The following is a 13,697-nucleotide window of genomic DNA, read 5'->3' as shown; positions in this document are numbered from 1 at the left end:
AGATATAAGTTATTTAGTTAGTTTTGGTTGTTTAGTTATTTTATATATCCCTCAAGGCTAACGCGTCTTTTTGTCCAGTATTGAGGCTTCTACAACAAATAAGAATATGTCTGTAGAAGATGTTATACAATGCACTTCTACCGTGCAAATGAATGCACGCAAAATAAAGGAGGCCACAAGGAAAAGGTTGTTCGTCGTGCACTTAAGCATGTTGCTGGGCATGATAGCTCCGTTGGTTCCTTAAGGTTTATTTGTCGCTTGGATGGGATTGAAAAGCAAGTGAAGGCACTATTTCGGTGTCAAAAAGCTTCGATTTCAATTTCTGAGAACATTGGTGACCGTCTACAGAGGATTGAGAGAATGTTGGACGAGAAATATGAAGGGCACCTTGCTGATGCAGTAATGATACAGGGCGAGTTAGAAGAGATCAAGGGTTATATAGGTGACATTTATGAACATATCCAGAAAAATTGGTGGCCACCTACTAGATCTTCGAACGATCAAGAAGAGAAGCTGAAAGATATTCTTGATAGTGCAGGTCGTATAGAGGATGGAGTATGTGAGCTGATTGCACACAAGAACGAGAGCTTAGTTGCACCGGAGAACATTGCTCTTGATGTGCAACTTACTTCTTTGAAAGTTTATCTGAATAGATTTTCAGCAATGTTAACGCAGATGAATCGCCGTGCAGGCTCATCTTCTGGCACTAGAGATCATTGCCCTTGATATGCACTAGAGAACGATGCATCTTTGAATAGTGGTTCACAATAGGTTTTTGGCAATGTTAACCAGTGCTTCTTTGTCGTGGTTTGCTTGGTATATGTAATTCTTGCAAGACTTCTTAAATGAATTGTTTGATGAAAATCTTCATTTTGAAACTCATCGTATGTGTCTTGCAAATTATAAAACTACTTTTAAACCATTTTATCTGGCCCTCTTTTTCTCAGTTTCTCTCTCGATTACTAAGCAATTTGGCTAATGTACTTTTGTAACTTATATTGATTAGATACATAGAATGATTGTAGCTTTGATATGTTGCGACGTTTTGTATAGTTTGCCTCCCTCACTCCTCTCTCTCTCTCTCTCTCTCTCTCTTTGTCTCATACTTAGATGGCTTATGTGCTCTTTCATGCATTTAGGGTTTGTGGTTGTGAATGTGAGTTGGTAAGCTATTGTGTGTCCTATGGGATTGATACCAATAAGTATTTCAAGATTCGGGACACCTTTCTATATAGGAGATTTTCTTTTCTCTCAAGATAGTGCAGATGTACATGAATGAAGATCCATTAGTAGGGCCTTTAGGCAATGCGTGGTTGGAACTTGGTGAGTGCCATGTGTACATGATAGTACTCATGTGTAGCGTACATATAAGTAGTTAGGGTTTGTGGTTGCTAATGTGAGTTGGTAAGTTATTGTGTGTCCTGTGGGATTGACACCAATAAGTATTTCGAGACTGGGAATACCTTCATGTATAGGACATGTTCTTTACTCTCAAGAAAATTGTGCGGATGTACTTGGTGAGTGCCATTTGTGCACGATAGCGCTCATGCATAGTGTACATATATTGTTTCGTGCATTTAGGTTTTGTGCTTGTGAATGTGTCTATCACTTATGTCTTGACGTTTGGCGCAGCCATGGAACAAAGCGAAGCCATAAGAGATATTCCCGACGTAGTGCTTTCGACTCCATTGAATGTAGTGGATTCAATTGAATTAAACAAAATGGCAACGACATCATCTCTTCGACGCTTGCCAGCTTGGGTTCATTCGCATGGGTATGGAAGATAGTTTTGTTAATTGTGATTACATCAAAGTGCTGCTATTTATATTTTTGGAGATGATTGTTTATATGTTTCATTGCAACCAACGTATGGGCTCTAATAGAATGAATGTGCGAAAAATGAAAGAGGTGGCAAGGGGACAAGAGATGCATGTTGCTAAATGTACAAGAGCTGCAAAGATCCGAAGAAACACAAGGGCTACTTCGGGTGCTTCGGACTTTAAAAAACTTGAGGCCAAGATGAATGAGTTGATGGAAATGGAGACAAGTTTATGTACGCGTGTTGATAGTGCGCTTGCCATGTACTCAATGGAGTTACAAGAACAGGCTAAAGGTCTGTATGGTGTTGTGTGCGAGACAAAGCACACGCAAGGTGTTCTCCAGCAAGTGTCGACTGATCTAGGTGGTGAAGTAAGGGCACTTTCAGCAATTATTTCTGAGACAAGCAGATTAATGAATCTGCTGGTGAACAATATGTGGGCTTCGGTTTGGGGGCTTGGAGATGACCATGAACCTATGATCTGCCAGAGGGGTTGTCGATTGCCGTTCTTGCAGTTTCAAATGAATGTTAGTAGGTTTAATACTTTGTTGCAACAATTGAGCCGTCAGATGAATGGTCGCATCTAAGGAGACTATGTGTATGTGTTGCGGAAGGATCTCTTTGTATAATGCAAAAATTGCTTAGGTTGGAACTTATAGGTTGTTGCGTATTTTAAAGTGCAGGGGCTAGCACCTTTTATGATAATATTTGCTTCTTTTTTGTAAAGCCTATGTGGAAAGTGCTAAGATGTGTAACACTTTTAATATAACAAAGCGTATTTGAGTAAAATGTATTGAGTGTGTATGACGTGATGTCTCTTTCTTGATATTTACATGGAGCAGATTTGATAGTCCAATGATGGTTGGTATATTTAGATTTGATATATTGTGTGCATCGAATGTACGCAATACATTTAGTTTAAAAATCAAACCATGCCTTTAATAAAGTGTATTGATAGTTGTTTCTGCAGTTGCATGTTTACTTTCTTTTGTTAATTAATTAAAATGGATTAATTGTGCATGTGTTTATTACCAAGGTTACTTCTATCTTAGCAACCAGGCTCTCTCTCTCTCTCTCTCTCTCTCTCTCTCTCTCTCTCTCATGGGCGGGCACAGCATCTTTTTAGATAGATACATTGACTGGGTTGTACTGGTTTTGTGTCTTGATATTTAATCTTAATATTTCTATATTTAAATATTAAATTTGTGTATACGTTTATAATAGGTTTTGTGGCCAATTGATCAATATGGGGTGTTCGCATCGAGCAATTGGCAGAGACCATGTGTTGCGTGTTCGTAGGGACATGCTTACTTCCACGAGGTATGAGCGACAACAGGTTGCTAGACTCAGGGCTCGGAAAGGGATTTTAGATCGTGGTAGATCCATTCAAAGAGACATTGAAAACCTGACGTTCCATGAGGAGATTCTAAATGGTCATCGTGAACTAGGCCAACCACAGTTTGGTATAGATGTGGCTAATGTTTTTCCATCACCGGATAGAACCATTAGGGGATTTCAAGCCCTGCGACAATTTGGTGTGGATTTGACGAATGCTTTGCCATCAATGGGTGGTTGCAATGGTCTTAATCATGTGACTTTCGAGTCACATATTAATAATGCTTCAATGTCTAAGTGCCAACATGGGGGAAATCTTAGTGGAGTGGTTTGTGAGAGTGTGCCTCGCCGTGTTGAATTTGTAAATGGGGATAATGAGCCAGTTGAACAGCATGTTGGTTTAGATTTTGGAAATCACCACAATGTGGAAAATTCCGTGGCTAATGAGTCACGTGCTCATAATATTGCTGTTTTTGATCCCCAAAGTGGTGGATTGTGCTCCATTTTAAATGCTTTGCCTGCAACGGATGTTCACCCAGCAATGTTAACACTACTATTTCAAGAGCCGGATGTGCATTCCATGGGGAGTCTTTGTGTGATGTGTGAAAGGTGTTCAGCTAAGTTGTGGAGATGCGAGACTCGGGTTCAAGGGTAAATTTTGTTTGGAAGACACTGTTGTCGAAATGGAAAAGTAATGTTGCCACCATTGTAACATCCACCACAGCCGTTGCATGATTTGTTGCATGGTATACACCCTCAGAGTAGGATATTTAAAAACAACATACGAGCATACAACAGTGCTCTTGCATTTGTATCACTCGAAGCTAATGTTGACGAGCTACCTATTATCAGGAATGGTTACACCTTTAGAGTGCATGGCTCTGTTTATCACAGTATAGGTACTTTGCTTCCTGATGTGCAGCATCAAGAAAGGCCAAGATTTGCACAACTGTATGTTTATGATACCGAGCATGAGTTGCTTAATAGGCTGGGAGTTATGCATGATTTATTACCAAACTTGCTAGGGGAGCTTCAATGTATGATGCATCAACACAACATATATGCACGTGCTTTTAGGTCAGTGGGTTTGCAATTGCAAAATAATCCTATGCAGGAACTAAGAATGAGTATTTTTGGTATTCAAAGAACCAGTAAACAATACTCTGCTCTTGCAGCAACTGAGGTTGCAGCTATCATGCCAGGGCAGGGTGACGAGGGTACTCTTGATTGTCGGGATATTCATATTTACACTCGGGGTGGTCGATGTGTTGCTATTTCAAACTTGCATAGGGCATATATGCCAATGCTATATGTCCTCCTTTTTCCAATGGGGGGTGATGGTTGGCATGTAAAGGTTCCCTACAGTAATGTTAGTGTTCCTGTTAACATGTATGAATTGTCCAATAAAAATTGTGTTACCCAGATGCAGTTTTATGCATTTCATCTTCAAGTGCGCAAAGATACTGAGGTGTGCATATTGCGTGCTGGTTGACTATTGCAGCAATTTATTGTTGATGCTTATTGTAGTATAGAGCAATGCAGAAACCAACTTGGTGTCGCCAGAATCAATCAGTGTTACGATCGGAGGCCTACAAAGGCTTGGCAGACATGGTGGGGACAAATGATAATGGGACAATGCCAATTGTTGGTGCCTCTGTTGGCAAGAGAATAGTTTTACCATCATCGTTCACAGGTGGACCAAGGCACATGTATCAATTATATCAAGATGCCATGGCTATAGTGCAATGTAAGGGAAAACCTGACCTTTTTATAACAATGACATGCAATCCAAAGTGGTTGGAGATAACTATTGCTTTATTGCCTGGGCAAAGTGCTTATGACCGTCCGGATTTGACTGCTCGCGTGTTTCATAAAAAGCATGCTGATTTAATGTATACGTTGTTGCGGAAGGATCTCTTTGGGAAGGTTGATGGCTATGTTACTGTGATTGAATTCCAAAAGAGGGGGCTACCATATTCTCATACTTTGCTAATTTTAGAGCCGTCTTTCAAACCTTCTGAAGCATGTCACTATGATAGATTGGTTTGTGCTGAGTTACTCAATAGAGTTAAGTTTCCAGCCTTATTTGAGACAATTTCAAAGTGCAACATTCATGGCCCTTGCGGAGGATTGAACCCCAAGAGTCCTTGTATGGACAAGGGTAGATGTACTAAAGATTACCCGGGAAAATCAGTGGACATGACAACAGTTGATAGTTCTGGCTATCCCATTTATCGAAGACGAGATGATGGAAACTCTGTGATCATAAATGGTAATGTTATTGATAATCGATGGATTATTCCATATAATCCATTCTTGAGTAAAAAATACAATGCACACATAAATGTGGAGGTCTGCTCGACAATTGCGGTTGTGAAGTATTTGTATAAGTATGTGTACAAGGGGCATGATCGTGCAATCATCAAATTTTCTGTTGGGGTTGATTCAGTCCGGAATGGTGGCGATGCTCACGAGGTGGACGAGATACAAAGTTATTTGGATGCACGTTATGTTTCTGCCTCTGAGGCGTGTTGGTGGATCTATGATTATGCACTGCATGATGAAAAGCCTGATATACAACATTTACAGGTACACTTACCTGGTGAGAACTATGTGGTGTTTCGGGATACAGATAGTATACCAGATGTTATGCGGAATGAAGATCTCCAGAAAACTACTCTTACTGAATGATTTGTGTGCAACCGTATTATCCAGAGGCTAGGACTATTCGCTATCAAGACTTTCCTGTGTATTGGGTGTGGAATGCACGACATAAGATGTGGACTAGAAGGAAGCGTGGGAATACATGTGGTCGGATGTATTTTGTGGCGCCTACCTGTGGTGAGCTCTACTATTTGCGGATGCTTTTAACAGAGTGTCCGGGATGTACTTCTTTTGAAGATTTGCGTATTGTTGATAGCGTGATCTGTGATACTTTTAGGGATGCTTGCATTGCAAGGGGCATGTTGGAGAGCGATGATGAATATGTTGTGTGCTTAGAAGAAGCTGCCTCTGTGCAAACTGGTGCTCAACTCCGAACTTTATTTGTTGCAATTTTGGTCTTTTGTGAGCCAGCTCGGCCTGGTCATCTATGGGAAAGATTTTTAGTGCCAATGGTAGAGGATATCATGTATAGATTGCAGCTACAGCACGTGAACGCCTCTCTCGGTGTTCTACAGTACGAGGTATCTAACATTGCTTTGTTGCATCTGCAAGACCTTTTACGTCATGTAGGACGAAGACTTTGTGATTTTGATGGGTTGCCTGAACCTCATCAACCAAAATCACAACTGCATGCTAACCCTCTTTTGCAAGATGAATATGTATACAACATATCAAAACAACATAGGATTTCTGAATCCATGGAGGGAATGTTGAATGAAGGACAAATAATTGCCTTTGGTGCAGTCATGGATGCTATTGATATAGATACTGGGAATGTATTCTTTTTGGATGGTCCTGGTGGGTCTGGGAAGACTTTTCTATACAAATGTTTACTTGCGAAGGTGTGCAGTGGTGGTCGCATAGCGTTGGCAACAACATCATGTGGCATTGCTGCCTTACTTTTGCCAGGTGGTCGTACATCTCACTCGCGGTTTAAAATCCTAGTAGAATTAAATAATCGATCCACTTGCAATATTCCTGTTCAAAGTGACCTTGCTCGGTTATTGAGACAAACAAGCCTTATTTTGTGGGATGAGGCTCCTATGACCCATCGATATGCTTTCGAAGCGATTGATAGAACTCTAAGAGATGTTATGAGCTATGATAAGCCATTTGGTGGAAAAGTTGTTTTGTTTAGGGGGGATTTTAGACAGGTCTTGCTGGTTGTGGTAAAGGGAATACGTGAGGATATTGTTAATGCTGCATTGTGTTACTCTGATTTGTGGCGTTACATAAGGGTGCTAAGGCTATTTGGCAATATGCGAGTGTCGATAGCTGGTAGTGTGGTGGACAATGGGTTCATCTGTTGGATTCAAGGAATAGGGGATGGAGTGGGTGTTACCGAAAGTTGTGATAAGTTGTGTGTCCCACCTGGCATGATATTAAAAGGGGACTCTATCGAAACACTGATTAATAGTGTCTACAGTGACGTGTCCAATGTGGGTGACTACACGTCGTATTTTAGTGAGCGAGCTATACTTGCCTCGTGGAATACAGAGGTGGCTACTTTGAATGATCATGCATTGCAACTAATGCCAGGGGAGGTCATGCAGTATTATAGTGCAGATTCAGTTGCAGAGACTAACGACTCATTTTTGTACTCTGTTGAGTATTTAAATACATTGGACCTTGGAGGTGGATTTCCTCCTCATTTATTGATGCTGAAGATAAATGTACCTATTATTCTTCTTAGAAACCTAAATCCAGGAAATGGTATGTGTAATGGTACCCGATTGATATGTAGAGCTTTCAATAGAAAAGTGATAGATGCTCAGATAATAACAGGGGCAAATGCGAGTGAACGAGTTTTTATTCCCCGGATTACTTTTGTTTCGAATGCTACACATTTGCCATTTACTATGAAGCGGAGACAGTTTCCCATTCGGTTGGCATTCGCTATGACAATCAACAAGTCACAGGGGCAGACTTTGTTCATTGTTGGGCTTTATCTAAAGGCACCAGTATTTACACATGGTCAGCTGTATATTGCATTTTCAAGGGTAAAATCTTCGCATGGTGTGAAAGTGCTATTGGGTGAAGAGGATGGGGGTATGACCACAAACATTGTATACAAGGATGTTCTCCGAAAGGTGCAGTAATGCACATTACTTTCTTTGCGGAGATGTAGTTATTGACGACCATGTAGGGACATTGGTTTTGCATATATGTGAATTACTCTCAGTTGCTTTCTTTGTGGAGATACAGTTATTGATGACCATGCGGGGACGTTAGTTTTGCATATGTGTGAATTGCTCTCTATGCCCTGTTTGGTTGGCATATACTCTTGGAAATATAAATTTTTCATATTTCACTATTTATTTAACTTTTGCAGATGCCTACCCTAGAGTGACACTATTACCCAGCTTCTGACTATCAAAAGGAGTTGCAATGCACATTACTCACTATAGCTCCTGATGATATTATAATAATGATACTTGCAAGGGTCATCGAGCGTTTATATGATGATGTTAATATCGACATCAAGCTTCCAGTTTTTATTAAAGTTGTACATTGTGGATACACACAATGTTTTCGGGTGCATATGTACGAGGTTGACCATAAGAAGAGATTTAAACGCTCCCATATTGATAAGATACCGATGCATTGGTTCAAGTATGGATTCAAAGATTTGGATTGTTTTGTGACGTTGTATCAACGTTTGTCAGTACCTACGAAGTGGTTCACAAATGTTCGACCATGTATTATTATTGTTGGGATGGAATGATTTTTGTTAGTTGTTCCATGTACTTATATTGTAATTTTTGTTCTAATGCAGATGGCGAAGAGAGAGGTAAAACCGTTGTATCGCCCATGCGATTACCAATGGAAACTATGGGATCATTCCCTGCTTCACCTTCACATATTTTGCTAAAGAAAAAATATTTTGTTAATGATTCCTCGAAGAAAATGAAGATTTTTTTCCATTAGGCGTCTTTGAGACATTGTCTTTTTTTATAGACATTGATCATTTGCCTATGGTACTTGAAAACACGTCGGTGCCTTATGCTTGGCCTTTGTGGCTTCATTTTGACTAGGTCTCTTATAGAAATTATTTTGTGGTGCTTGGTCTTTACCTCAATTATGACCCGCTTTAGTGTAACATTGTTGTTCCACATACTTATATCGTTGCATTGCCCATGCAATTACCATTGGAAACTATAGAATCATTCCCGGCTTCACCTTCTCATGTTTTTCTCAACGAGGAATATTTTGTTAATGATTACTCAAAAATCTTTGTTTCTATTAGACATCTTCGAGACAGTCTTTTTTTGTTGGTATCGGTCATTTGCCTATGGTGCTTAAAAACACTTGCATACCTTATACTTGGCCTTTGTGGATTCGTTTTCAGTATTATGTTGTTTCTAATTATCGCGTGTGCAAACATATAATTGCTTACATTGATGTCGAGAGAAATGTTTGTAAGTATGGTGCATGGAAGAGATTGTTTTTATGTCTGGTATTTTGTGTTACATTGGTTTTAAACTACTTTTAGTTTTAAGTTTGGTGTCTGTGTGATACTTAGAGAGAATTGGGGGGAGAGAGAGAGTGTGTGTGTGATTGAGTGAGTAAGTGAGTGTGGATACAGAGGGGGGAGGTGTAAATGGGATCATAGATAAAGGGATTGTGAGTAGAGGAGAGTAAAGCATGTGATGTTTTTGTGATAGCATTAGCCACTGTGCGATAGGCTTCGCTTCCCTCGAAACGGGATAGCGTTCCTTGCACGCGAAGCGTGCTAGGAACGCTAGTCACTATAATGGAGAGTGAGAGAGAGCTAACTTGGGCGATTAATGGAACACAATGTGTGTGTGTGTGTGTGTGTGAGAGAGAGAGAATGCTGGGAGGGGATTGAAATAAGAGCCCTTAATGCTCCAAAAAATTGGCAAGAGAGAGAGAAGCAAGTTGGCATCCTTGTCTAAATAAAAATCATATTCTTCTCGAGACTTTTGAGAAATTTCCTCTATATTTTTGAGATGTGTGTCACATCAGATTGTGTCGAGTTTGGTGTGACATTTGGGGAATCCTTCAATGAGAGAGAGAGAGAGAGAGAGAGAGAGAGATATGATCGACGACCCTGCTACTGAAATTACTAGGCGGAATGCATCGACAGGCCAAGGAGCTACTTAAAAATGTGTCGCAAAGGACGCATTATTATTATTATTATTATACATTATATATGTGGTTCTATCTGCAGGGCGTGAGGAGGCACTTGGCTTTGCCATTGAAGCCAGAGTTAGCCCTTTTGAAGTTGAGGGCCCACTTGAGGACGTCCTCGTCGGAGCCGGAGAGGGCCTTGTTGAGGAGGAAGTCCACCTGCAGGGCGTTGTAGTAGAAGGCCAGGCTGTTGAAGGCGTTGAGGCTGGCCGTGATGCTTTCCCGGAGCAGCACCCTCCGCACCTCGCCGCTGCCCCGTAGCCCTTCCTCCAGCGTCATTACCCCCCCAAACTTCTTCGCCACGCCCGCCCCATACCACGTCGACACCTTCGTCTTGGGCGACCACAGGCGCCAATAGCATCCATACTCGGGCTTCAGCCACACCCTGCACATTTTACAGCCTTCTCTTTAGGTAGGCTAAAAGAACATACGCCTAAGCCCCCTCGGTGAAAAACTGACCACAGTAAATTATAAATAGTTGAAATTAAAACCAATAAATAAGATTAAGAAAAAGTAGTGGAGCTGACAGAAAGCACGCACTGTCGCAAATCACGCATGTTCCAAGTGTAATGGTTGGATGGAATGACCTAGCTAGGGGCGCACAGTTGGCATACTCACTCGTGCGAGCAAGCAGAGAGCTTGGTGAAAGGAAGCGGCGGCAGCGACACCTTCCCGCCGTCGCCTCCTCGCCGTCCTTTCGCAGTAGAGCCAGTCGTGGGGCAGAAAGACATGGGCTTCGCAGGCTTGAAGGACAGACCTTCCGCAGTATACGTAGAGAGGCCAAACAACTTCCATGACAGAGACAGGGGTCGCACCGTGGTCCCTCCGATATTGCAAGAGCTCTTGGGGCTGCTGCTCAGCGCCTTGACCACGCACTGCCCTTCCATAGCCGCTGAATCGGCAGACTCCAACTCCACCTTCAAGGAATACGCCCCCAACACATCAGTGCTCGCCTCCTTTGCAAACGTCACTTGCCCGCTGCTTGACTTGCATTCTAACAAAACCTTAGCCCCTGCGATCAACAAACCAATCCGATCATAAAACACTCAGTTCTTCTCATCAGGATTTCCGTGCCTCCAGCTGAGAAATCCAACACATAGAGATACGCGCCCGCGCACAGAGTGAGAACATCACCTCTCATTGGGAGCCCCCATAGAGTTCTATGGCTTTCCAGACATTGATCGCAATAGACTGAGCCTGCAACTGTTACTGTTGCGCAAGCTTCTTGAGCCAGGTCCGACACCAATACTATCCATAAAACCGCACTACTGATCAAGAACGACGACAATCTCATCCGTAGATTACCCATCTTCAGCTTCCTCTCTTTTATTTATGCATCCGGAGCCTATCGCATAGGTCGATGTGGTCACGACGCAGGTTTTATGGGTAGATATTTATATATGTACTGGCCGACTCGCAAGTCAAACGTGAACCGCGTCGTCATTTATTGAACTGCCTACTGTCACTCTCAATGCGAGCCCTTTTTAACTGCCCGAGCGCGCCAAAATATTATCGTGGTTTGACAATTTGGTCACTGGTGGCTCTAGCAGAGAGAACTCGATGCGACGGAACTTGGAAAGGGAGCATTATGCTATTTGAAATTTGGTGGCTTGATGAACGACACGAATCACATCTCCCTTTGTGCTAACAAGCTGATTAAGCCTCGTTACGAACATGGAGAACCTTTTTCTCTTTGGGGGAGAGCAAGGTATACTCTTGTATTATTCAATGAAAGAAATGGAACAACATAGGCAAATCCTATGACTACATCCTCATAACGCTATATATGTAAGGGTTCACCACTGGGTATAGAGAATCACAGGTAGAGTGGAAACCAAGTACGGTTGAGAGTCACTACTACTCTCTATATAGGTGTTTCTGGCAACAACGGCATGGTATAGCTACAAAGCCTTTACACTCACCCCCACATAATGAATTGTTGTCCTCAACAATCTAAGGATGGGGCTTATTGACTCATTTCGAGGTCTTAACATAGCTTCTTCTAACAAGTTGGTCAGTGCCTGTTGGGACTTAACGTGTTAGCGGGGTCTTAACATAGGCTTTCCTATTAGGCTAGTCAATGTCTACCACACTATAACTTAGGGATCTTAACACAACTTTCCTATCAAGTTGATCAATGTCTAACTCCTTTTACTTTTTATTTTTATTACCATGCTAGTCTACCCTCGACTCAATTACATTTGAGGAGTGGAGGCATTGCCAATCCTATGGTAAGTTAAGTGGTGACTCAAGCTACATTGAAAGTATTGTTAGGATTCTCCTTGAGCCAGGTGGTGAGGCCTCATTGCCAAGTTCGTGAGCCTTCGCTTTCGAAATCAAAGTGGCCTAAGAGGACGCCCTTTCCACTTGGTAAGGTACTCGAGATAACCTTTGTGTTCTTGGTGCTAAAGGATTGCTTCTACTTCGAAGGGGCTGTTGAAATGAAGCAATGGAACGTGCCGTTCCTATTGGGTGTCAGGGTAAAACCTACAAACAAGGCATGCATGGAATGCATGCAAGTAGATGCTTTCTAGTAGGTCAAGCTTGTATGTTATCTCATTCAGGACCTAAGTGATGCAATAGGGTCCATAGTAACGATTGTTGAACTTGGGGCTCATATTATTTGAAAGGAACATATGCTTGGAGCTAATTAAGACCATGTCTCCTTTGGTGAAGAGGATTGCCTTACATTTCTTATTGGCATGTTTAGTCATGGTGATTTTACTCTTTTCCAAACTCTGCTTAGTGGCTACATTTTTTTCTCTCCATTTGTTCAAGAAGTCTTCTGCATCCTAATATCATTAGCTTTGGCAGCTCCTAAGGCTAAGGCTAAGGGTGTAATGACTCCTTTCCCTGTGGCTAACTCAAAGGGTGTGTAACCTATTTGCTAAATGAGCTATTATAGTGGAACTCAAGTACATCAAGATGCAAGGCCCAATTCCTCCTCTACGATATACATGCCATGAGGTGTCCTTTCAGCTCTCACTTCTTCTATGATCTTGTATGGTCATGTCCTAAAGCCTATTTCACTAAGTCAAGGAAGTTGCTATTGACCACACTCATTGCCTTCGAATTGGCCTTGTGACTTAGGGCATTTACTATTTTGTTTGTGGAGCCTAGCTTGTGTTTGATATCCAAGTTGAACTCGGCCAGGAAGTCAAGCCATCTGGCTTGTTTGGCAAACAACTTGGGCTGGGACTAAAAGTATTTGAGTGATATGTTATCTGTGAATATAGATGTGTGTTTGTCTTATACATAATGCTTTCATTTTCTAAGGTAGTGGACTCATAGGCTACGGGGTGCCCATCTTGCACCAACACTCCCCTAATGCCATAATTCAATATATTTGGAGATTTCGAAGGATTTGGTAAAGTTTGGCACTTTGGGTGTACAGGGGTTTGACTCATACATTCTTTCATTAGCTCAGCAGTGGCTTGTTGCTCACTTTTCAATGTGAAATTTTCATCTCCTTCAGTTAAGTGGGATAGTAGAGTAGTTACCATGCTATATTCCTTGATGAATCTTCTACAAAAAATTGTGAACGCTAGGAATTCTCAAACTTATCTAATGACCTTTAGCACATGCCACATGCCATTTCTTCAATGCTTCCACTTTCTTGGGGTTTACTTTAATGCCTTCCTCATCTATGATGAACCTTAGGAATTCTAACTCATTTACTGCAAACTCACATTTTTTGGGTTTGGCATACAATTTGTGTTGTCTCAGC

At 41.6% G+C, this 13,697-nt stretch overlaps 1 protein-coding gene across 1 annotated transcript; it reads right to left on the bottom strand.

Annotated features, from left to right (window-relative positions):
- Window positions 1-9,300: 9,300 nt before the first annotated feature.
- On the bottom strand, window positions 9,301-11,327 carry LOC148015858 (Pollen Ole e 1 allergen and extensin family protein). Its single transcript, XM_087664704.1, has 3 exons — window positions 11,105-11,327; window positions 10,589-10,982; window positions 9,301-10,355 (listed from the first exon to the last, which is right to left on the bottom strand). The coding sequence occupies exons 1-3, from the start codon at window positions 11,277-11,279 to the stop codon at window positions 10,001-10,003; spliced, it is 924 nt and encodes a 307-aa protein (XP_087520830.1). The 5' UTR covers window positions 11,280-11,327; the 3' UTR covers window positions 9,301-10,000.
- Window positions 11,328-13,697: the final 2,370 nt, after the last annotated feature.

This window comes from Lygodium microphyllum, chromosome 23 (assembly GCF_053477565.2).
Source record: "Lygodium microphyllum isolate KBCC chromosome 23, Lygodium_microphyllum_v1.1.10, whole genome shotgun sequence".
NCBI classification, from domain to species: domain Eukaryota; kingdom Viridiplantae; phylum Streptophyta; class Polypodiopsida; order Schizaeales; family Lygodiaceae; genus Lygodium; species Lygodium microphyllum.
The sequence above is the reverse complement of the archived record's forward strand: the minus strand, read 5'-3'. Positions and strand labels throughout refer to the sequence as shown.